General features: G+C 40.9%; 1 protein-coding gene across 3 annotated transcripts in view; it reads left to right on the top strand.

The window, feature by feature from the left end:
• The window catches only part of Fmn1 (formin 1), a 330,990-nt gene that overhangs the window by 70,738 nt on the left and 234,272 nt on the right, over nucleotides 1–25,980 (top strand). Inside the window, exons 1-2 of one of the 3 annotated variants that reach the window (XM_038330189.1) lie at nucleotides 5,721–7,342; nucleotides 8,793–8,910. The exons of 1 other annotated variant lie outside the window; for it this stretch is intronic. In XM_038330189.1, the coding sequence (XP_038186117.1) occupies nucleotides 5,987–7,342; nucleotides 8,793–8,910 (1,474 nt within the window). In that variant the 5' untranslated portion in view covers nucleotides 5,721–5,986. Of the gene's footprint in view, nucleotides 1–5,720; nucleotides 7,343–8,792; nucleotides 8,911–25,980 lie in introns of those variants that run through there. One more of the 3 variants, XM_038330186.1, reaches the window with a different exon arrangement.

The following is a 25,980-nucleotide window of genomic DNA, read 5'->3' as shown; positions in this document are numbered from 1 at the left end:
TGTGTACGTTCTTGCATTGAACAGAGCTAATCTTTAAAAATGAAGCTAATGACACCTTTCTCATAGCTCTGTGGGCCAAATTTAGGGATAAGAAAAAAATTAAAGAGCCTGTCATGGGTACTGCTTACGTTGTACATCAGTGGCATTCAGAAGAAACTCTTGGTGGTCTCCAAGCAGACTGTACAAGGCTATTCAAGACTGATGAGGTTCACCCCAGCTAGCATACCCATCTCCAACCAGGGTTTCTGCCCTGACTTCCCTCGGTAATAGACTGTGATTAAAGTGTGAAAGCCAAAATATAAGCCCCTTTCTCCCCAAGAAGCTTTTGGTCCTGGTATTTTATCACAGCTATGGAAAGGCTATTAAGACACTTTGTATCCTAGGTTAATTTTAGTAACTAAACTCTGGTACCTTCTGCCTTTGTGCAGGCATCTCTCATTTTCTTCTTACCTCCCTCTCTTCCCACCTTCCCCTTTTTGTGTTGCTGGGGATTGAATCTAAAGCTTTGACAAATTAACACACATTCTACAACTGACCTATTTTAGTTTGTTATTTGAGACTTGGGCTCAGTATGCAGCCCAGGCTGGCTTTGAACTCACTGTGTAGCCTAGGCTTGTCTCACACTTTCTTTCTTTTACCTCTACCTTTAAAGTGCTGGGACTATACCACAGCTAGCATGCCTACCTCCAAAGTGCCTGGACTATAGGTCCACACCATAGTTAGCATGCACATCTCCAAAGTGCCAGGATTATAGGTCCACACCCATCTCCATTTTGTTCTAGGCATGTCTCTGTCTTCCCTAGCCTTTTCCATTTACTATTTTAAGTTTGAAAATCTATGAAAGGATTTGGGGAGTTAGACTTTTGGAATTAAACTAATTTCTCAATCAAGATAACTAGATAATGATGAAAAGAAATAACAAGACATGGTGATAAAGATTTGAATAGTCCCAGAAAACTGACAGCTGAAGCAGAAAAGGAACTGACAATGATTGAGGAAAAATTACAGGAGGCACATGTGGATAGGGTGAATCCAAATCTTAGCTGCATCCTAGTCATATTGCCTTCCAGAATTTTTCCTATAGGGATTTTAATGCAGAGGAAAGATATTATTTTAGAGTGGATATTTATACCTAATAAACCAAGTAAAAAATTAAAAACTTATGTGGAAAAAGTCTCTGAATTAATTATAAAAGGTAAGCTGAGACTTCGTCAACTAGCAGGTATAGACCCAGCAGAAATTATAGTGCCTTTTACTACTGAGGAAATAAAAAAGTTATGGGAAGACAATGAACCATGGCAAAGAGCTTGTGCTAATTTTCTGGGAGAAATTAATAGCAACTATCCCAAAAGTGATAGACTTAACCTCATAAAGAGAACTTCTTGGATTCTTCCTAGAATTGTATGTGATGCTCCAATAACTGGAGCCCGTATGTTTTATACTGATGCAAATAAATCAGGGAAAGCAGGTTATAAATCAGAAGAATTGAGTAAGGTGGAACAAAGCCCTTATAATTCTGTCCAGAAGGCAGAATTATTTGCCATTTTTATGGTGCTAAGGGACTTTAAAGAACCTCTTTATATAGTTACAGATTCACAATATGCAGAAAGAGTTATCTTGCATATTGAAACTGCTGAATTTATTCCAGATGACACAGAGTTGACTTCATTGTTTATCTAGGTACAAGACGTAATTAGGAATAGGCTTTGTCCAATGTACATAACACACATCCGGTCCCATACAGGTCTGCCTGGTCCTCTAGCACAAGGTAACGCTAACATTGACCAATTATTGATTGGAAGCATGTTGCAGGCCTCATAATTTCATAAAAAACATCACATCAATAGTAAAGGCTTAAAGAAAGAGTTTTCCATCACATGGCAACAAGCTAAGGACATTATATAGAGATGTCCTACTTGTTCTTTCTATAATCAAACACTGTTGCCTGCAGGGAGTAACCCAAAGGGTACTCAAAGGAATGAAATCTGGCAGATGGATGTGTTCCACTTTTATGGAATTTGGTAAATTAAAATATGTACACCACACCATAGACACGTATTCAGGTTTTCAATGGGCTACTGCTCTGAGCTCAGAAAAGGCTGATTCAGTGATCACACATTTATTGGCAGTTATGGCCATCATGGGTATACCTGCACAAATAAAGACAGACAATGGTCCAACATATGTATCTAAGAAAATGAAATGCTTTTTAGATTATTATAATAGAAAACACATTACAGGTATACCAAATAATCCTACAGGCCAAGGCAGTTTCTTTATTAACCAATGAAAGTAACACATAGATACTTCTCCATCAGTGAACTGAAAGATACTCCCTGGACTTAGTATAGCCCGCCCTCACCTATTATTTTCTCTACAGGAGATAGAGAGCTCTCTGTCCATTGTAAGGGAAAGGGACCCTGCACAGACAGTGCAAGTTGCTCACATAAGTAATAGAACAGAGGTTGGAATTAAAAGGAAGATTAAAGGTTAAGATAAGAAAGCCTAAGCCACTGAAGAAGATGAAGAAAAAGAGGTCTAATAATTGGGTATAACCAGGCTAGACAGAACGGGAAAAGCGGAAGGATAGAACTCTGAACCACTGACAGCAGGTCACCAGGCCCGCTCTGAAGCTCCCGAAGAATGGCCACAAAGCAGTATTGTTTTTTTGTGAATATTCTTGCTTTCTAATGTAGCTGATTGCCGACAGACTAACAGTAATAGACCACCTCAGACTCCTCTACAAGGAGCTGAAAATGAGGTGACCAAGGAAGACTGCAGCTACATCTTAGTGACTGGGAGGGAGCTAGCACTTTGCCATGGTAAAGCGACAAGTTGCCCTTAAGAGAACAAAGAAAGTCTAGTGTAGCTGACAGCTGCGAGACATTTGCAAAGTTGGAAGGTAGCAATGTGGGTCAAGTGACTAACAGCTAGCAACAGTCAGTGTCAAAGCCGGAGTCAGGGCTGGACAGAAGGAGGCGTCATCTACCCTGACTGTGAAGGCAGTCCATCAGCAGTATGTGATCATCCCCCAGGATGGGCCATGGGTACAGGCATAATGAGTCTAGGCCCACCATCGGCTTAGCCCTTGAAGGCCCAGAAAATTAACTAATCTCAGTAGAGATGATCTCATTCTCTATCTAGTTTCTGCCACGGCCCTACAAATCTTATAGACAAAGAAAATTCAATGGCATTTTCCTCTTGTAGAAACTCCTCGCTGCTGGAAGTTTCTCTCAGTTTGCCTTCATTTTTGACTTTTCTGTAATAATTTTCCTAAATAAATAATTTAAATTAATTTCAGATAATAATTTAATTATTTAAATTATATAATTGTTAAACATTTAAATAAATAACTATTTAAATAATTTACCCTGAAGTTCCAGGGTAAAAACATAGTCATTCTCTGTCAGTAAGTTTTTGTGACGTCTGTCTCTGTGTCATCCCAAAGGAGAAAGTGTACCTCAGACCCTAAGAAGAGTCTGGCACCTTTGTAATTTAAGACCCGGCCATGTGTGGCGTCGTATGAGAACGAGCAGGAAGTCAACTTCTGAGGTGTTGAGGGTGGTTAAGAGTACATTCTAGAGTCAATGCGCTCTTCTAGTTTCATTGTCCATTGAACCTAGAAACATGAGTTACTTCATCTTTCTGGGTCGGTTTTCTAGCAGGAGAAACAGAATCAATTCCAAGCTAGAGCGGCTGTCTCTATCTAATGAGATAGTATTTGCAAAGCATTTAAAACAGTGCTTGGGCACAGAGTAAATGCTCGGTTCTAGATATTACTGTGTTCATTCACACCCACTACCCTATGAAACTCTGCTCAATTAAGTTCTGTTCACTTTGATTTCTTAATCTAAAATAAGTCTAATCAAGCCTTACTACCCGGAGCGAAGGGGTGTCAATCCAATAATCCATTTTCTATGAAACTATGTTGGCGCCTGTGGATAAGGAGGGGACACTGAACCCTTTAAGTCTGCTCAGTACTGTGGTGTAGAGGGACTAACGACCCCTTCCAGCTTGTATTTTTGACCAAGTCTATGGAGGTGCCTGAAAACTTACTCTGGAAATCAGTCCTATCTGAGCAAACGAAACATCTTCAGAGAGAAGGAAAACACCAGGTGTGCAAAACTCCTCCTCTAGTCCTGCGTTCTCTGTGTGTAGCTCTTGAAACTGGTGTAATGATCCCTTCTTTCCACAATCTTAAAGAAGGCAGATTTTTATCAATAGGCATTTCTTCTAGAGCGGAAGCTTATTCAGAATGACACCATCAGATCCCCCCCCCCCCGCCCCGCCTTTATTTTGCCCCGCTGTTCACTTTGTTTGATTCTGTTGTTTTGCTCTGCTGGAGACTCGGCCCAAAGCCTTGTGTGTGCTAGGCACACATCCCACTGCCTGAGCTGAAGTCCCCGCACCACACCTTTTACATTTAGGTCAGTTAGTTATCCCAGAAAGTCAGTCGGGGTCATCCAGAAAGGCTCTGTTTAGCCACAGGAACCAATTACGGTTTGTTCTTTCCCATAAGGTTTGTAGGAATATACACCCTCTTTGGTTGTGTTTTCCCTTTTTGCAGTCATACATTGTTTTAAAAATGCGTTATTACAACCTGAATTTCTCAGACCTTTGGGATTGGCAGGAAGCCATTCCCAAGAGGTCACTAGGCAGCTAAGATTCCCTCACCCCATATCCTCAGGTCTCTGGGTCTGTCGTATATAATCAGAATGGTGTTTTATCCAATCAGTGCTGGGTTTCTTTGCTTTTGCTTTTTTGCACAAAATGGGCAGTGAAACCAAACTGATAGATACTTTAGACCTTTACAGAAAGAAAGATCCTTGGGAATCTTGGCTGAATGACTCTGACCAAGAAGTCAGGTCGCATTCCAAAATCGTGCTACACCAGGTCCATATATTTGGTCGCAGCAACACCAAAGCAGAAAGGAGTCCCTTCTGCCACCAGGATTTATAACTCACCGAGGAAGTCACTGCTGCTGAACAGAAGGAGACCTAAGGTTGGCTCACAACTCAGACAGTAATCATGGGTACACGGCTGGGGCTGTTTATTCTGCTGTCCTACAGTAGGTGGACTCTGGGCGTGGTGGGCGTGCTTGTTTAAGTACCTGTTTGCAGAACACCCAGGCTGGGCAGAGCTAAAACAGCAGTAATCTGAAACCAGTCTAGTTGGTTTTCCTTCCCAGCAGTCAGAGAAAATCTGCATTCCAGATGAAACCTGCCGGCTAGCTGAAGGAAAGCATTTAAAAACAAAAGGCATTCCAGGGGTAGTAAATTAACTACTCTGAGAGTTCTGGGCACTTTGAGAGGATCTTTTTCTTTACTTTCTGACTTTGATTAGGGTTTTGCAGGAGGCTGTGGATGTGGGCGAAGTGCTGGGTGTGGGGCCTGGCTGGGAAAGAGGACTCATTTCAGAAATCCTTTGGCCATTTTCTGCTGATTCACTTTGGAATCTCTTGGGCTGCACTAGGGGGTGGTTCAGGGCTGTCAGGACCAGCTTGCCGGCTCAGCACTTTTAGGAACCTCAACTTGCTCACCAATGAGGAAGTTGTATGTGACCAGGAGACTCGTAGGCACGGGGCGGAGCTCCTCCTGAAGTCCTGGGCTGGGATTACAGGACAGGCTGACTTTGCCGCGACAAAAAAAAAAAAAGCCTTTTGTCCCGGGGAGTAAATACGGAAGTCCCGAAGAGCAGCCTGCCTGCCCATGTGTAGTAAGGTGTGCAGCCCCAGCCGCTTTGGGGCATAGAATTGCCCAGACTTAACAAGTTGCCCTGGGCACGCCGGCCGGCATCGAACAGACCGGAAGCGAGGACTCTGTGACCTGAAAGAGACCAAGTGTGTTTTCTGAGCTGCTGAAAGCCTGGCTCTCTCCCCGGTGCTGTAGCTCCCTGTCCTGTAAGTCAAGAGCAGATGGAGCGGATAAACTGAGCGAGCCGGGCAGGTAACACAAGGTAGAACTTCTGTCAAGGCCACTGTGGGGACATGGAGGAGGCTGGTAACTCTCCCAACAGCAGAGATGAGCTGGAACCAAACAAATCCGAAGCCGGACTTGAGATGGCTCAGTCGATCCTGAGTAAATTCTCTATGAAATCGCTGTTTGGATTTACAAGTAAATTGGACTCCTTGGATCCTGAAGAGGAAGATGCTGTGCTGAAGGCATTTCGCAGTTTAGAGGTGGATCCCGCTCCTGAGAGAGACGACCCCAGCGAAGGCTCAGATCAGTCACAGGCAGAAACTCCAGTTCCACCTGATCTTGAAAATGATGGAAAGTCAGCAAGGGCGGAGACAGGATCCAAGGGAAGGCAGGGGAAAGTCAGATCGAGCACCTCTTCCCCTGGTGATGAGCTGCTCTCACCTGCCATTGTGAGTGTGGATAGCGAGGATGCCCTTTGGGTCCGTGGGACCCTGGTTCACACCACAAGTGATTCTGACTCTGAAGATGGAGGCCAAGCGGCAGAAGAAGGAAGTGGCCTTGGTACGGGGGAGCCCACCACTGTTGTTTTATCTGAACTATCTCAGGAGCCCAAAGAAAGCCTGGAAGATTCAGGTGAAAATGACCCTGGGGAAACTGATGATGCAGAACTCCGCGGTGATTCTCAGAGAACTTTACCTGAGACAAGTAGCAAAGTGGACCCTGGCGGTGATGATAGCCACAGGCAGGGCCAGGCTGCGGAAGAAAGGTCCCAAACGCCACCGGCAGCAACAGACCAGACTGTTGCTGTTGCTGAGGGTACTGTTTGTAAAAAAGAGAGAGACACTCCGGGGGAGAAGTCGTTCCAGCTTCCAGCTTTCTTTAGTGGGCTCCGTGTGCTGAAGAAGGGGGCTACAGCGGAGGCCGGGGAGACTATTACTGAAATCAAACCCAAGGATGGGGACTTGGCTTTGCTCAAGTTGACCCAGCCCGTTCATAAGTCTCTGGTGCAGGGAGGCCCACAGACAGTGAAGAGCCTGGGTAGAGCAACTGATCCGAAGGCCACTCCCACTCTCCTGGAGCAGCTATCTCAGCTGCTCAACATTGACATGCCAAGGACCGAACTGAAGGAAGCAGACCCCGAACTTCGAGGGGCAGACGAGATGGGCTATAGTACTGACCAGGAGAGCCAGAAGAGTTCTGGAGATGCCCAAGTTCAGGGTGGCCAGGTGAAGTCAAAGCCACCAGAGACTGCCCTGGAGGCCTTTAAGGCCTTATTCATCCGCCCCCCTAAAAAGGGGACCACCGCTGACACCTCTGAGCTGGAAGCTCTCAAGCGAAAGATGAGGCATGAGAAGGAATCACTGCGCGCTGTGTTCGAAAGGTCCAAGTCAAGGCCGGCAGACAGCCCCACTGACCCCAAAAGCGTATGTAGAATTGGGTTCTGCATTTTGACATAAAATATCATGCTCTAATTTTTTTTTGCATTCCAGGTTTTCTGTTAAGATGAACCCTAGTTGCTTGATCTTATTAGTATTTTAGGTAAAAAGAAACTAATGTATTAAATATGTCGTGCAAATGACGGCAAAGTTGGACAGAAGCGCATCTTTTTCTTCTGTTTTTTTTTTTTTCTTGAAAGTAATTGTAGTCTGTGTAAGGATGCGTGGGAAGGAAGGGAAACTGCACCCTGAGTTTAAACATCAATGCTCATTGTGCTTATGAAACATTAGCAACATGGGGAAGTAATGGGATGTGCGATGTGTAAGTACAGCCCAATTTATAGATTTTCTCACTGTTTAATTACACTCCCGTGAACACAAGGCTGCCTTTGAAAGTGTGCCACTTAGCAAAATATGTGTTCATGATGTAACTGAAATAGTCTGTGTTCCTCATGTGGTTTCCTGGCTGAGTACCGAATTTAGGATGAGAACTGGATATTAATCCCCGCTCTGCCTTTTATGGCGAGGTGACCTTGATAATCTCTGTGCCTGTCTCCCCATATATAAAAACAGGAACCTAGCCCTAACACTTATGGAAAGAATAAATGGAATCAGAGCACAAGAGAATCTAGCTAGTAAAAGATGGAATTATTCAATGAAGGTTAATTTATAATGGTCAGGAAGTGTTTGGCATTGGAAATTCATGGGAACAATGGATAGAATTTCTTGTTAAATATCAATTCAGTATAGGATTATCATGTCTGCTTGTATATTTAATTAAGCTATTAAAAATTAAAGTCTCTGGAAAAATTATCATAGGTTGTAGTTAAATCTAAACGTACCATAGCATTTTAGTTGCGAAATTCAACTCCATTAAAAACAACAACAACAACAAAAGCTTGAACATGGAGGCAGTCTCTTTTATTTTGTAATAGGAAAGAATTAAAATTAGTGTGGAATACTTAGAGAAGTGTGTATTCAATTATTGCTAATGTTTCTGGAAAATGCGAACTTAATCCTTATTGTAAATGGTGTGGAGTTGTTTGGAGTACATTTGCAAATATTCCTATAAATGTGTCAGATGATAATGCATTTGTTTTTGTCTCTGCAGTTAAAAAATTAGTTGTGCCTTTTAAAAAGTTGAATAACAAAAATAATCATAAAGCGTTGCATGTTAGGTAGCTATGAGGGTTTTTTGTTTGTGTGATTGATTGATTGGTGTTTTGTTTTGTTTTGTTTTGTTTTTACCCTTACTATTTCTTTACCCTTCTGGAAAAAGGTTCATACTGTACTAAGATGGCTTAATTACAAGTGATGGGAGCAACATACAACTGGCCATTAAATCTATATTGGAATTAATGTTAGGATGTGTGTTTTCAAGAATCAGTTGGCTCTGGTCGCATTTCAATTAAAATTATTCTTTACCTGTTTTGCACAGCCTGACCAGAGCCCCACAGAGCAGGACGACAGGACTCCTGGCAGACTCCAAGCTGTCTGGCCGCCCCCAAAGACAAAAGACACAGAAGAAAAAGTGGGACTGAAGTACACTGAAGCAGGTAATGTGGCAGGAACCTGGCACCCAGGAATGAACGCCTTCCTGCAATGGCTTTTTCGTGCAAGTTCAGAGAACTCTCAGAATCAGGGTTTGGTTTCATCATACATTATAATGAAGAAGGCTTCTTCTGTTTTTGCTCCTGGTATTACAGCATACCGCTCTGCACATTTACTGCGAGTGAACCTCTTAGGGATGAAAGGTTCAGGGCAATGAATGAAAGGGGGCACACATGTCAAGTAGGAGAGACTTTGGGGAACGAAATGGAGTAGGTAGATTACAAATTCTTCTGGAAACAGGCGCTCGACGCACATATAATGTTTGTGTGAGCTGGCAGCATCTGTAGAAGAGGCGAGTATGAGTCCCCAGGACTGTAATCTGATGTTCTGTTTGTCTCTTAGTAATGCTTCTCAGATAAAGGAACCTTGTGTGGACTGAACATACAGATGCCATATCAGTTACTTGCTCACTTTTGTTAGACAAAGCTTCATTTAATGCACGTCCAATTTTAAGGCAATCTAACTCTCTGGAAAACGTCCCAGGAACTTCGCTCTTTTTAAATGGAATAGGACTCTAGATATTTTACTCTTTAAGTGAAAGGTTCGCATGAAAATTTAAAAAAAAAAATCACGTAGAACTAGACAGGGATATATTTTAATTGTATGTGTGTGTGGTAGGGGTCGGGGGTTGACTTTTTTTGAAATCTCCTTTCTGATATTTGGAGACTTATCTTTCATACCTGTTTAGACTGTCACTCTGAAATTTGCTTTGATTCTATTTAAATTAGAGGCTTACCTAGAAATTGGCAGGTGCTAGAAGGGGCTTTCTGAGAAGCCAATCACCTCCGGTCTTTGCTGAGTTTTCCCTAAAGTAAAGTCACATGATGGAAGCAAGAGGAGAGCCCAAGTTTTTGCTGCACCTGGTAGGGCTTTTGCACAAACACTGCTGTTTTCTGTATCAGCCCTGGCCAATATTCCAGGAGATGTTCCTCTGTAGAAAAGAATTATTTACAATCTTTTGTCTGTTCTGTGAGCCCAAGGACTTTGCGTTTTCCATCTTCTGTCTTCCCCATGGGACAGGGGAGTCTTCATTGCTAAATCACATGACTTCCTTCACGTTTGTATCTATTCCCATTTCACTCACATGTTAGCAGTTCATTGCACTGAATCTTCAGAATCTTCAGAAGGTGAAAGAAAGCCCTTCCTTTATTATTCTTTTATTTGTGGCTATTATTATTATTATTATTATTTATTGCTGTTGGTAGGAATGCATATCAAGTTCAGTCTACATAATTAGAGAGAAATACTTCTTTTTGGAAGTTCACTTGGTTCGGAAGGCTGTTTTGTTTTGTAATATCAAGTGTCAGCAGTTGAGAATACACACATTGGCAAGGCAGTCTGGAGGTGGTCTTTAGCCTCCACATACCCAATCACAAACTTGTGGTTTTTCTGGGACAGTAACTACATTATTGCGTGTTATTTTTCTGCACTGCTTTTCTTATGGGATGAAAAATACTTTACCTTAGTGAAAACATATACAGCCATTTCAGTTTTCCAGCATATCCCCAAGTTGTAATGCTATCTATGATCACAATATTGACCCACCCACCAAGTTATTTGCTTATCATGGTCCAGACAGTGATTAAATGACCTGAAATTTGCCTTAACTACTAACAAAACAAGAGAATACAATGAGTCCTCATTGCTGAGATTTTAGTCTTGATCTAATTAGTATGTCATGGCAGCCTTCCTTGCCATGACGGGCATCTGCTGAGGAGAGAAGGAAATAAATGTCATAAGTGCTTCTTGACCCCGCGATGCTCCTTAGACTTTGTTTTCTGTTAGTCCCCTGTCTTCCACTTCTAGAGGCTCACAGGAGCATCCATCCCAGTTATCCTTGGCAGTGGTTCGTAGTCTTTCTGTTGTGTGTTCTCAGAGCCATTAAGACCTTAAATGACCTGGGGAGAAGCGGGCAGATGAGAGAGGTAATAATGATAGTTCTTTGGTTGAAGTAATATGGCAGCAGCAGGCTGGCTATGCACTCCCAGGAAGTCTTGTCAGTGGCAGTACTTGGGCACTACTCTGTTTTCGTGTGTGGCACTTGACGGCCTGGGAACCTTCTGGTACTGATGTATTGTAGGAGATGTGGTTTCCATAGAAGAATAAGATAACCCGCACATTTTGTACCTCATTGGTAATTTTGAGAAAGTTAACACACATACACACACACACACACACACACACACACACACACCATGCTTATCTTAAGCTCTGTTGTTGAATAAACTGAAATCTCAGAAGACTTTGGTGTGTAATCTAATCTATTTTGTGGACTCTCTATTGGTTTCTCTGCCCCTGGGAAAAGATACTGAAATACCCAGTCTCTAGGGAGCTTATACACAGAGCTCTAATCGAAGGCAATTCAAGGTAGCTAAAGTCTTGAGCTTTTACATCTTGAGTGTATTTTATTCTCACCAGAATTAATTAGTCATTAACGTAAAGAAACAAGAGAGTAACCTTTCACTATTTCTATATTGCATGTACTGTTAGGTTCTGTACTATGGAGAGAGATGGTCAGTCCATGTCAAGCCTAGCTTTTCCATCATGGGTTTCCCCCTACTCCACCCTAAGATGACGCCCTCAGCCACTTTATTGATTTTTCCTAATCAGTATTCTTTTGAGAGGCTTAAGAAATCACTTAATCCTATAAATTAATTTTTGTTCATGATAAGAAAGAAATGAGATAATATAGAAAGACCTGCAGTCTTAAATGGTGGGTTCTAGGGTCTTACGAGTTTATATCAGTACTTCACAGTGATGCTCATGTCCACTGCCAACATCCTACCTGCTGCCATCACTTAGCTCTCAGCATCCTTTGCGGCTCGGGACAGTGTGCAGTCACTTCTCTTGGCAGTAAATCTTTTGGGTTCTGCTGGAGCATCTGCTGTTCTCAGGTGGCCTGTGCCCACATTCAGGGAATTTGTTACTTCCAGTCTCTGAGCCCTAGGAAATAATCTGTGAATTATTTCCTAGCCATGTGCCAGTTAAGGGCTGTCACTTAGTGGACTTCCACAGGGGCTGATGTTGGCCCCTACAGAGGGGTTGAGTTGAAAACTTGGTGTTAGTTCATGCTGTGCCTCAAGCGCTTTGCTCCTCCCACCATGCTCATGCTGTGCCTTCCTATGCTGTTTTTTTTAAGGAGATCCTGTCTTGTGTTCTGAAGGTCGCACAGTAACTTTGAACAGAGTATTTCAACCCCACTTTTCTTGGCTTGGACTGAGATAGTCTGGGCAACAAGCTCCATATTTCTCTTGGAATCTCTGTTCTTTCTCTGTACTACCCTTTGCTGTGGATGGTCCTAGGTTGTTTTTAAGTGGGTTTCTCTCTCTTTTTTTCCATTGACCAAATTCAATGAGAAGCCAGATCATCTGGAGCCCTTCACAGACAGGTCGTAGAGAAAAGTGACAGCAAATCTCAAGAGACAAGTTAATCATGCCCTGCACAGGTTCACTGCCTGCTGTTCCTTATGTGATTTTTCTATTCCTTTAACTCTCTCCCTCCATTTCACAGCAGAATTTAATTTGGAGCACAATCTGAATTAGAGAGATCACAGATTATTTTCTTATGAATTATGAATTGATTTCACAGCAGGGTTTTAAGGATAACTGCCTTCTCTCTGAACTTAGTTCATGCTTGCTTTGGACTTCTGTAAATGGAGACTGCTCATTCATTTCATGGCTGCCCATACCCAAGTAATCATACAGAGACTATATTAATTACAGCACTATTTGGCTGATGGCTCAGGCATTTTTTAGCTTGCTCTTATGCCTTATGTTAACCCATTTCTATTAATTTATGAATCACCACAAGGCTGTGGTATTACCTCATTTTCTACATGTCTTGCATCTTTGGCAGTTTACTGGCATCTTTCTCCTTCGGCAGCTGCATGGCATCTCCCTGACTCTGCCTACACTCTCTAAATATCTCTGTCCTCATTTCCTGTCTGGCTTTATTCTGCCCTGCCATAGGCTAAAGAAGCTTCTTTATTAACCAACGGTAATAAGCCATATTCACAGCATACAGAGGGAAATCCCACATCGTCTCCCCTTTTCTGTATAAATAAAAAGGAAGGTTTTAATTTTAACATATTAAAATCACATAAAACAAAAGTTATCAAGCAAGAATTAGAGTTTCAATATTTTTGTGAGTGTAAAGTTTCATATCTAATTTATCTTTTATCATAACTAAGGAAAACTATAACTATCTGTTTTCAACTCAACCAAAGACCCCAGAAGGTTATAATATTACCTAAGTAAACAGGAAGTGCATTGTATTCAACTTCCAAAACTCTAGCATTGACAGAGACTTTTCATTGCCTGGACAGTCACCCAAAATTCTTCTGTAATGTTGGGGCATCCATCTTCAGCCTAAAAGCCCATAGTATCTTGCAGACTTTTCCATGAAGTAGGAAATTAGAAAATCTATTCTGCCTTGTACTAACAGAGTTCATCAGTTGCTTTCTTCTGTGTCCTGCAAAATGTTTGGCTGTTCTTTTGTAAAGCAGGAGCCCTGAAGAACCATCTCACCTGCAAGTTCAGTAGTCATTTTTCTGTGGATCTTGCATGTCCAATTTATACAGCATGCCATCAAGCAGTCCAAGCAAGAGCATTTTCTTGTGCCTTGTCTCATCAAAAGCAAATTCCATAGTGAGTTTCTTCAATTCCCATCAACTTCTCTGAAGTAATTGATGCTGCCATAAGCAGACATGTCTCATTGTGGAGAAAAGTCTAAGTTCTTAAAACATTTTAAATGCTATATTCTGTAGATCTTTGAAAAGTTTGAAGAATATGTATCTAACTGAAATATATCTCTGTATATCTAGAAAACCTAACATGACTACAAGTTTTACTATTTTTTTTCTTTTCTTTTTTCTTTTTTTGGTTTTTTGAGACAGGGTTTCTCTGCAGCTTTTTTAGAGCCTGTCCTGGAACTAGCTCTTGTAGACCAGGCTGGCCTCGAACTCACAGAGATCCGCCTGCCTCTGCCTCCCGAGTGCTGGGATTAAAGGTGTGCGCCACCACCGCCCGGCCAAGTTTTACTATTATAGATGACTATTAATCTGTATTTAACTATACATCACATTTTTAAATGAGCTACTTTAACATAATACATATATACATCTGTATGTTTATATATATGTATGTGTATATATATAGTGTAACAAATCGACCTTGAATTTGTATCAATAAACTAAGATCCATACTAATATGAAGTATTCATTTCTATATATCATATCCCCTTTTAATGAAAATGAACAATTATTTTGGGAATTTAGGTGTTGCTTTCTTCAAACTTCTTCCTGCTGTTTTTTGTTTTTTTTTTTTTTTTTTTTTTTTTTTTTTTTTTTTTGGTTTTTCGAGACAGGGTTTCTCTGTAGCTTTTGAAGCCTATCCTGGAACTAGCTCTTGTAGACCAGGCTGGTCTCGAACTCACAGAGATCCGCCTGCCTCTGCCTCCCGAGTGCTGGGATTAAAGGCGTGCGCCACTACCGCCCGGCTTCATTCCTGCTGTTTTTTGAGTGAAGCATTTTAGGGTTCATGGAGACATTTTGGGGGGTCTTCTTCCATCAAATTATATTAATTTAGGCTGGCATCCATATTCTCATCTTCTGTGGAAACAAAAGTAGAACCTCTTTTCCAAAGTAACATATCCTTAGACTCAAATTTTGAAGTCAAGATATCTTTAAAATATATATGTTGGTGTAGCTTAGCAACCTGTGCAATGAAATGTCTCTCTGTACTGAGCTCATTCACCATCAAAAAATCCAGGAAAACACAGTAATATTCTTATCCAGATTTTCTGTGTATATTTCATCTTTACATGGCTTTTTTTACTCTATTACTTTTTAATGTTTAATTATCTTTACTCCTTTCATCTTTGACTTTCTGTACTCTTTCTTCTCTTTTATAAGACCATGTACATTTTTCTAACATCGTGACCCATTCAGAGGTCTCTTTTGTCTGAATCTGCCTTATTGTGTATCTGTAATCATTTTCTGACCAGGAGTGCTTTTAAAATGGTAAGCAGCTTGGCCTCAGCGGCCCTGGACACTGGCTCTGCCTCTCTTGGCCTTTTAATATGCTGGAGGTATGTTTGCCACCAGCTCTGTGATCCATGCTCATTGCCCCAGCTCTAGAGATGCAGCAGATCTCTGTCATCATTAAGCAACTTGTAGCATTCCGCTCACAAACCCCATTTAAGTGCAGGACCTTCTGAAAGAGCAAGAGCTGCCTTATCTTAAAGAAGCCCTGCAGTTTTTGCTACTAATGCTCAGTCAGGAAGCCTTCTCTTAAAGGAGCCACACCTCTGCTTGGAGCCAGCAAACAGAGCCTATTTGAAAAAAATACGGATGCCAAGAAGCTATGCTTGACTCACGTTTTATTGTGGGTCTAGAAGCCCTCTTTGTTTTGAAGCATTTTTAGGTCATATGTGGCTCTATGCCCCCATATGATGGGCACCATTTTGTAAGCGGAGACTGCATGCTTGTTTTTCTGGCTGCCAGTAATCACACGGAAACTATATTGATTACAACACTATTTGGCCAATGGATCAGGTGTTTTTTCTAACTAACTCTTATGTCTTAATTTAACTCATTTCTATTAATCTATGTATCACTATGAGGCTGTGGCATTACCTCATTTTCTACATGTCTTGTTTCTTTGGCAACTGGTTGGCTGGCATCTTTCTCCTTCAGCAGCTACATGGAGTCTCCCTGACTCTGCCTACTCTCTCTATATATCTCTGTTTGGATTTCCCATATGGCTTTATTCTGCCCTGCCATAGGCTGAAGCAGTTTCTTTATAAAACCAATGGTAATTAAATACATTCACAGCATCCTGAGGGGAGTCCCACATCAGACTTCTGTTGGCTGTGTCTGTATATTTCATTGACATCTTCAGCTCTGTGGTACCACAGCACACCTCACAGTACAGCACCTCCAGTTCTCCTACATACTTCAAAAAATATTTTTCATTTTCTGATATATCTGTTCTTCTGAAACTTCACAGAGGGGTCCCTTTTTGGGAATTTTTCTTGGGATTGCATTGCCTTTTAAGTTAGTATGCAATGGGAATGAAAATGCTTAGTGTTCACATATCTTATAGATAACTCTTTATTCAGAGTGTTTTATGATTTCAAAAAATTAAAAATAAATTTAAATTAAAAATTAAAAATACATGTATAAACATGTATTTATATATCCTTATATGTTTGTGTCTTGTATTTTTACTTTAAATATATCTCTAGACACATTATTTAAAGATAAATGCAATTGTTTGAATTTGTTTCTTAGATTAGTTTCCTGTTTTTAGAATGATTCTCACAGTCTAATGAATTAAGCTTCTTGGCTTTTGTCGACTTTCTTCACAAGTCCGACATTTGTCCTGGTTAGGGTCACACTCAGACTCACTGAATACAGAGCTGCCTTCTTTGAGTCTTTGTTTAGTGACTCTAAATGTTTTGAGACTCCTTTAAAACACAGGATTGGGGCTTGAGAGATGGCTCAGCAGGTAAAGCACTTACCTGCTCTTTCAGAGGACTAGGGGTTGATTCCTATCGCCCATATGGTAGCTAACAATGTGTGACTCCAGTTCTAGGGGATCTAACACCCTCTTTTGACATCTGAGGGTACCGCATACATATCCTTCACAGAAGTACACACAGACAAAGCACTCACACACATAATATAAAAATAAATAACTCTCAAAAAATGTAATAAAAAATGTAGTGATAGCCAAAAGCTACTGAAAAACATGCTGCCATCAGCATTGTAGGGTGTGTCTGATGCCTAGCCTTGTGTGCATGCCCCAGATTCAGGTAAGGAACCTCTGTTCTTGGCGCTTACTACCTTCCTGCCCATCTCCTATTCTGTTCTGTGATTGACAACATTTCTCAGTCTTTTATTATGCTGTGCCTAAAAGTCCTAATTTGAAACGTGTTAGTAACTTTACAAGTTAGCAAACTTAGCACTTGCAAAGTTAGCACAAGCACTTGTTGAATAGTCAGTCTCTGCATTGCTCATTGTTGGGGACCATGAATACCAGCCTCAGTACCCACTCAGTAGAATCGAAGGCAAGCAGGAAACTGAGGATAAAAAGATTAACTCATGCATGTTACCTCTGCGTCTTCTTTATTTTTCAGGCAGGGGAGGGGAAGTGAAGTGAAGGGGCCCAGAGAAGAAGAAGAAGGGGAAGAATAAGCAGAAGAGAGAAGGAGAGTAAGGGGAAGATGTAGAAATAGTGAGGAGAAGAATGAGAATAAGGGGTGATTTCCACGAGGTTTCTAGTTTTTATAGACATATTTGGAAAATTCCATAGGCAAGGACAATGATAATATGCATATCAAAAATCACAAAAAGGGCAGGTAGAACCTGACAAAGTTGCACTCTGGAACAGGTAACATGACCCAGGAAAGAGCCAGCATCCAAGGGAAAGACCTGACACTCCAATCCATTAGATAAAGTTAATGTAATAAAATAATTAATAAATTACTAAATGTCTCTGAATCCTGGATTTACCCATTCCCCTCATCCAATCTCTTTTGTGGTAACCAGTTTTGGGGACTCTCAGATTTTTTGGTTAGCAATGGTGGGACACACTACCTTCCCACTCTGTGCCTGTGTTCTTTAGACATTTCTATGTGGTCTGTTAGCAGGTAATTTTGTGGGATAATCAGGGCCTCACAAGGTTTCCACAGATATGATAGTGACTTTTTCAAAAGTCAAGTATGTTCCCGCAGCTCTGCAAAACGGGTTATTCCATGTGGACATCTACTTCTTATGCATCTGCCTATTGGTCTGTCAGCTGGACATTTACTATATATAGTCTTGTGGGCTATAACAGCTCATGGGAGGGGCAAGGGGACAAAAGCACTCACCTCTTCTGATAAGAAATGTGGACATTTGGTTTCTCTGCCTCTGTACATCTAGAAAACCTTATTCTCTACTGCTTTACACTTCGAGCTAGGCTTGAGAATGCTATAAACACTCTCTTCTGAGTGTAAGGGTGGCCATGGCTTTTGTAGAAAAGAGAACTCAGCACAGGGTATTGAAGTTCTCATGCGCACGCTGTCAGCATGGGCATGTCTCCTGGGATTTAACCTTCCAGAAGCCTGGAGCAGCTCAGAGCAGCTTGGACATGTTCCTTATTGAGAGAACTGTGGATCAGCCCAGCCCTCACCTGAGTTAGTACCTGTCTATCCTCTGGTTTGTTTCTCATTTGCCTTTGTATCTTTGTGAGGCGAGGGAGCACTTCCTGGTGAGTCAGACATCCTTACTTCATCAGACTGGGAGAGCTAAAAATATCTTGGAGTATTTTATTGGCTCCCTGTAGTTTGAATTGTAATTTCCCCATTCATGGCTAACAGAGTGTGTTAGCTATGGGTGGATATTGCTTTAAAGTCCTGTGTCTAGAAGAATTGTCCTGGGTTCTCTGGAACTGCCTAGGTGATGGATTTACTCGTGTGTTCCACGGGCATTTGTGGCCCTCTGCCATCACTTTCATGAAGTGACTTTGGTAGGACATAAACTGGAAGCTATACAGACCAGAGACCAGGACAGCCTTGCATTTTGTGGGTCCATGCAGACAGGCAGACTGGGAAGCTGGAGGTGACATGAAAGTGCTAAGCTTCCGTTGGCTGTAATGCTTGGAACTCTGGAGAGAAAACAACTTTCCCAAACCAAATCGCCATTCAAGCTTGACAATCAGCAAGAGAATCTCTAAGTGTTGATCCCTATACCATTGTTCAAAAAAAAAAAAATTAAGGCTTTTTTGTTGTTTGTTTGTTTGCACATTTGTTTGGTTATTTGCCCACTATTCAAGGGTTTGCACATCACCACACACAGAGGATTACTTGAGGCGTGAGTTCTCTTTCTTCCATAGTGGGTATTGGGTGGTCAGACTTAGGTTCCCTGTGTATATATTACAGCCTTAGCTTCCAAGTCTCTGTGTCTTTACTTCATGTTATTTTTATTACAGAGTTTTATAGGCAAGTGTTTCTAGGATTTTTGTTGTTGCAGCAGTTTATGCTTTTAAGAAGACTTTCCCAATGGGATGATAAACAATTGTTTTAATCATTGCACTCCATGTTTAGATTTATTTTTTAAAGTAATATATTAATTTATATTAGCAAGCCACTGGTATTTTGTTTTTCTTAAACTGATGCCCACCTGTCCAGCCTCATCCAGTACATGCTACACTCTTACAAAAGTGCTCGTTCACGTTCTGCATGCAGATTCATTCCATGCTTTGAGCTCTAGAAAGAGATCTTTTTCGGGAGACCAAACTAGACTATTTCTTTTTACTTATTGTAATTATTGCTCTACGTGCCCAGATGTTGTGTCACTCACCCCAGTTGGCGTTTTCCTCTGGATTCTCATTCACACAGATTCCTGTGTATAAACTTTACGTTGAGTTTTTCAGGACTGGTGACATGGCCCCCAAGTCAGCAAAGTTTTCGCTACACAAGCATCAGGAGGCCCTCAGATCAGCTGCCAGCACATACACGTACACAGGCCAGGCATGGCAATGTGTATAGTTCCAGTGCAGGCAGATGCGGAAGACTTACTAGCCAGCCGATGTCGAAGAGTCAGTGAGCTCGATGTTCAATGAGAGACCAAAAGGAAGCAATGATGTCCAAAATAATTGTCCTATATAGAAATCGTTTACAGAGGCAAATGTTGATCTGTGCATATCTTAATGCACTAACATTTGGGGAGATAGTTCAGTTTAGTGAAATACTTGTGACACAAACATAAATTACTTTAGTTCAATCCCCAGAACCCACCTAAAAATGCCAGATGTTAGGGTTTGTAATCCCAGTGCTAGGGAGGTGGAGACTTAGGGCTCATTGGACAGCTAGTTTAGCCTAAGTGATGAACTCCAGGCCAATGAGAGATCCTGTCTCAAAAAAGATAGATGGTGTTCCTGAGGATGACACCCAGTGTTGTCCAGTGGGCTCTACACACATGTATATGTACTCACATACATATGTATACACACACACACATGTACAAAGGTGTGAATAAGAAATAAACTGGGCCTAGTAATTGAGGTCTATAATCCCAAATACTCTAGAGGCTACAACAAGGAAATTCCAAGTTCAAGGCTGTCTTTGATTACAGATTATGTTCAAGGCCAGTCTGGGTTACTTAAATAAAAGATAAGGGCTGTGAGTTGTTCAAGAGTATTTCTTGCTCTTGCAGTAGACCTGCCTGGATTTGGGTTCAGCACCTACAGTGTCTCATAATTGTCTGTAACTCTAGTTCCAGGGATTTCAACACCTACTGCCTCCTGTGTGTACCTGCGTACATATGGTACTCATACGGACAAGCACACACACATGCATTTATACACATAAACAAGTAAATAATTCCAAAGTAAAAAGAAGCCTGGTGGTACATGCAGTGACAGAGTGCTTACCCAGTATGCATGCTACCCTAAAGTCAAATCATGGTAGTACAAAAGAATAAACACACACAGACACAGATACACACACACACTACACACACACACACACACTCACACACACTAAAATTCTGTTCATAACTAAACATCCAGAAATATATGTAAGCATGTAAAAGCTGCAACATGAAAACTGTTCAAGCTTACAAAAACACATGAAGAACATCCTGAATAGCTGGAGAGACCGCTCATGCTTCGGAATGGGAAGGCATGGCCTTATGAGATCCCTTCCCTCAAATCTAAGACACTGTCCTTTGGAATCTTTCAGTAGATCCTAAGAATCCAACTGTGTGTGTATTACTCCTATCTGTTGTTTAGTTCAATAATTCATCTGTTTGATTGTACAAAGCTCCATTCCCCAAGTCTGCTGTCAGTGTTCTAGTGTGTGTGAGTTTCCAGAAGTCATATTGACAGATTACTCTTTGAGGAATTTCTGGTATTTTTCTGCTTTCTTTTCTTCTGAGGCAGGGTCTTAATGTATATCCTAGCTGACCTGGAACTCTCTGTGTAGACCACCTAGGTTAGCCTCTACTTAGGAGATTTTGCATGTTTCTGCCTCCTAAGTGTTGAGATTGAAGGAGTGTGTCACCACACCTGGCCTCCATACTTTAAAAAAATAGCTATGTAATTTTTCATTGCCATCAATACTTCACGAACTTCTATTTCTTCACATCCTTCAAGCATTATTTTTTATAGTAGCCATTCTAGTGAATATGAAATGGTCTCCAGTGCTCTGGATTGCATGCTCCAATGGTGTGCTACTAAATAGTTTTTTGAGGGTCTACTGGATATATGCATATCTTTGTTGGAGGAAATGTCTGTTCTGTTCTTTGTCCATTTTTTAATTGGGTTGTTAATGTTAGAGAAGAAATTACAGTTGCCCCCCAGTCCTCCCTGCTATCTGGAACTTGAAAAATAAAGCTGAAACAGTGACTAGTGGCCATCTTTCATGTCATTCTTGATTTCAAAGGCTGCCTTTCAATGTTGTTCAGTTCATAATTATTATGGATTGGAGATTTTATTTAATTTTAGTGTAGACCCAGACTTCTAAGTGCTGTTTGAATTTACTGCAATAGGGAGATTCTTATTAAAATGGCTTGTGATAGTCTTCAGTCTGATTGGTGGTTGACATTTTGATTTGGGGGAGGTGGGTTTCGAGACAGAGTTTCTCTGTGTAGCCCTGGCTGTTCTGGAAACTCATTCTGTAGACCAGACTGTCCCTGAACTCAGAGATCCACCTATCTCTGCCTTCCAAGTGCTGGGATTAGAGTCTTGTGCCACCATCAACCGGCTGACATTTTGATTTGTTGATGAAGATCCATTTGTACTTTCTTGAGAGTTAAATCCCACGTGATTGTGATGTAGTGCTGAAGTTTATTTGATGATTTTTCTGGTTATTTATTTGACTATTCCCCCTATTTTCACTAGTGTGGTAGTTTAAATAAGAAATGTTCTCCCATAGACTCTTGTGTTTGAACACTTGGTGTCCAGTTCATGACTCTTTTTGAAGGGATGCTAAAACCCATAGGAAGTAAAGCCTGGCTGGAGGAAGCACATCACTTTGAGCAGGCCCCTGTTCTCTCTCTTTTTCTCTCTGCCTCCTCAGTGGAGATGAGATGTGATCTCCTTGCTTCTCCTCCGTGCTGCTGCTATGCTTTTTGCATCATTATAGACTATCTTTCTGGAGTTGTGCTGTAAAATAAACCCTTTCTTCCTTCAGCTGCCGCTGGAGATGGTATTTTACCACAGCAATAGAAAAGTAGCCGATACAACCAGCATATATGTATTATTTACAATAAGGATTTAATTGTGACATTTCATACATGTGAAGATGGACATGTATAATAAATTCATTGATCATGTGCATTGTGTATATACTCCTCCTCTGAAAATCTGGCATCTTAAATAATGAAACATCATCACCAAAAATATCCTTGTGACTTCAAAATAAAGGAAAATGTTAGAACATTTTCTGTATATTAAGTAATAGAGAATACAATGGCCAAGGAAGAATACTAAATTAATTAAAATAGAAATGATTTTCAAATCTGTCTTCTGTGCTGGTTTTTTTTTTTTTCTGTTAGCATTAGGACTCCTTCAGTTTACCAGTAGTCAAGATAAATGGAGGTGAATTCAGATAAAGAGCTGCCATTGTGTGTTGAGCTTCGTGGCATGGCTAGGGTGACTCCTAGGGGGTTTTCTTGACTTTGTGAGAACATATTCTATCTCATGGTGTAATCCTAGAACTTGCAATTGGTTGGGATACCAGAGTCTGAGATTGTATCTCACTCTTATTTAGTGACACCAGTACATTATAAGTATCTACTTCATTGGTACTGCTATTAAATTTGCAGATGTATTTAATAATGCATCCATTCACTTAGCAAATATTCACTGAGTACTATGCACAGATAAATGTGAGAGTTGCTTGGAATATAAAGATGAATACAGCAAGATTCTTACTCTGAAGCAGTTTGTGATTTTATTTTTAGTTTTTACTTTTATTTTTGGCCAAGGTCTATAGGGTAGTAGGTTGGAGAAAGGAGAGTGGGGAAAATATGAGATATATCAAAAATATCTTAATCCAACATCCTAAATGCTCTGATAGAAGAATGTATGGCAGATGTTTGGATGACATAAGTCCTTCATGGAAAAATTAGAACAAGCCTCACAAGTCAACATGGAAAATGATAGTCTGGGTAAGTGAGATGGAGCTGAGGAAGAGCAAATAATAATGCTATAAATAAATAAACAAACAAACAAATAAGCAAGAAGGGCCTGGCTGCACAAACTTCTACTCTCAGGTACTCTAGAGTTGAAGCGGGAGGATCACAAGTTCAGGGCCACCCTGAAGAATAAATAGTATAGTGTGCAATGGTATGAAGCCTGGAGGATAAAGCGTTTTGGGCAGGAGAAGGAATATATGTGGTATGCCATTTTAAGGCCTGACTTGTAAACATTTGGGGAAGTCACTGAGCAATTTTAGGCAGAGAAGTAACATAACCAAATATGGTATTAAGCCCTCTAAGGATATTAAGGAAGAATGTTAACGTAGGGAGGGAGGTAAGGTGGGGGCTGGTCTGAATAGGAAGTCTTGCCTGGAGTTCTTTACGTTGTCTACAGGGTAGATAGTAGGGGCAGTCAGTGACTTCCATTGCCTTGTGGACAGATACATTCTAAATCTTCATTATTCGTGGTGTAACAGTGGAATTGAGATGATTCAAATCAGTAGACACTCTTGGTTTCATTTTAGGTGATGCCTCATCCTCTTTTCCTTATTAAATCTATTGCTTCGACTATTGGAAGAATAAAGAGCATTTGAACTTAAAACATTTACTGTTTTGCTCATTCTGGGAAGAATGTGAAACATATATATATATATATGTATATATATATATTGTGTGTGTGTAGTGTTTATTTTGTCTTTTGAAATATTTAATTATTGGATGAAGCATACCTTTAGTGCCAGGCCAGTTCTTTAATGAGCTCATATAATGCAAGTTGTCCAAAACCAACTTACCTAAGAATTATTTTTCTAAATAACTTATTTTTAATAGCAGATAATTGTCATAATTGCAACAATCAAGTAAGATAGCACACTGCCGTTCCACGAGGGTCTCTTTAACGAGCTAAAGGAAGCAATGCCAACCACATTACCCTATACCTTTCAGACTTGACCAGCAACTTATCTTTATTTCATATCTCAGGCTCTGCTCACCTTTCTCAGTGTCAGTGTTGCTTCCTTTACAAAGACCTTGACTATCCTCGCCTCTCATGACTTCTCAATCCCCTGGCCATCAGACACTGCCCATGACAGCTGGTGATGAATGAACTTTCGTTTGAGCCTCCTGTTACTTGTTAACATTTTGTGCCTTGAGCCCTATTTGGACTTCCAGTTTTCCCTGAAAAAATAGTCTTGGGCTCTTTTTAGCAAAATTCTCAGGCACTTGAGTAATCAAGACATGAAGAGTCCTCAGACTGAGGGACATAGTCGGCCCTTTCCATGGGTGCAGTGGAGACAACTTACAGCAGCCTGCTTCCCAGGTGCTCTGTTACCTTTCGTAATTAGTACCTGAGATGCCTTTGTCCACACAAAACCCCCATAACTTTTACCTCAGAGGTTTATTCTGTTTTGTTTTTTGTTGTTGTTGTTTTTTTTGTTTGTTTGTTTTTCGAGACAGGGTTTCCCTGTAGTTTCTAGAGCCTGTCCTGGAACTAGCTCTTGTAGACCAGGCTGGCGTCGAACTCAGAGATCCACATGTCTCTGCCTCCCGAGTGCTGGGATTAAAGGCGTGCGCCACCACCGCCCGGCTTCTCAGAGGTTTATTCTGGAGCCAAATATGAGTGACCATGGCCTGGGGCACTGATTTAGTTTGTCCAAATTCCATGTTTTGTGTTTCAACATGCTAACGGTTTGATGAAGTTTTTATGGTAATAGAAAAAAGGCACTTTTTAAATCTGTTGATGGAAACATTAAGCAGGTGGGTTGAAGCCTCTGCTGTAGGCCTCAGGTGTGGTCTCATGATCTCTTAGTCTTTCCGGTGGTAGAGAGTAGAGTTTCCTTAATACGATCGGAAAGGATTTTGTCTGCTAGTCACAAGATGTTCAGTCACACACAGAGGTGGGCAAGGAATGGCTATTTAGATGGCTAAAGATAGCCTGAGATAAATAGTAGTCAGTCTCTGAAACTGCAGCAATCCAACTTCTCAGTCATTGAAGGTCTGTTGAGTTAATCAGCTTTGTAGAAGGTTCACGTTGACAGTGCAATTTCTTTCTGGAAACTTATTCAGAGTTTATTAAGTTACCTAGTAGCACAACCTACACATTCCAATAAAGTAAATAACTTACTCAAAAGTAAACCTACACCCAACATTCTTTTGATAGTGAGTGTTTTTAATTTTTTTTATGTTTATATCCCATGGAAATTATGAGAAGGTGATTCATTTAAGGCATTGAGTCAGTTATAAAATTGGATAAATTCTATGATGAAGCCAAAATTGAAATGTTTTAAGAGATAAAAAGAAGTCATAAAAAGTTCTGAATGTTAAAGCAGAATTCGTTCATACTTTGTTAAAAAAAAAATAGATGGTGCTGGGTGTCATAAGTCAAGATGTTTATTAGACTCCATTAACTAATGTAAATGTGGTAGAGTTGTTTTAGGGTATCAGTACCATAAACTCTTCATAACCTGACACAACAGTTTAAACTTAAAAATACTTTAGGTTTCAGTTTACTTATATGTAAGGAGTATATTATTGGGGGGGGGGGAGGAATTCCCTGGGCACATGCACAAAACACTTTGGAGAACACTGTTCTGGGTTACACTCTGAAAAATACTGTTCCCATATCCCCCGAGACCTTGTTGAAAATACGGATCTCATCTAGGAGTGAAACATATGTGAGTCAGTGCTGTAGGGCAAGGCAACCAGCTCCTTTTACAGAAGTGTCAGTCTTGTTTATCTTTCCCCGGGGCATGGCTAAACTGCTCTCACTGCGGCTTCCTGCCTGGTTTACCGTGGTTAGAACTGGAGCCTAAGGTTACAGAGGACACAGACA

Source organism: Arvicola amphibius, chromosome 5 (genome assembly GCF_903992535.2).
Source record: "Arvicola amphibius chromosome 5, mArvAmp1.2, whole genome shotgun sequence".
Lineage (NCBI taxonomy): Eukaryota > Metazoa > Chordata > Mammalia > Rodentia > Cricetidae > Arvicola > Arvicola amphibius.
This window is presented reverse-complemented; position numbering and strand designations above follow the sequence as displayed.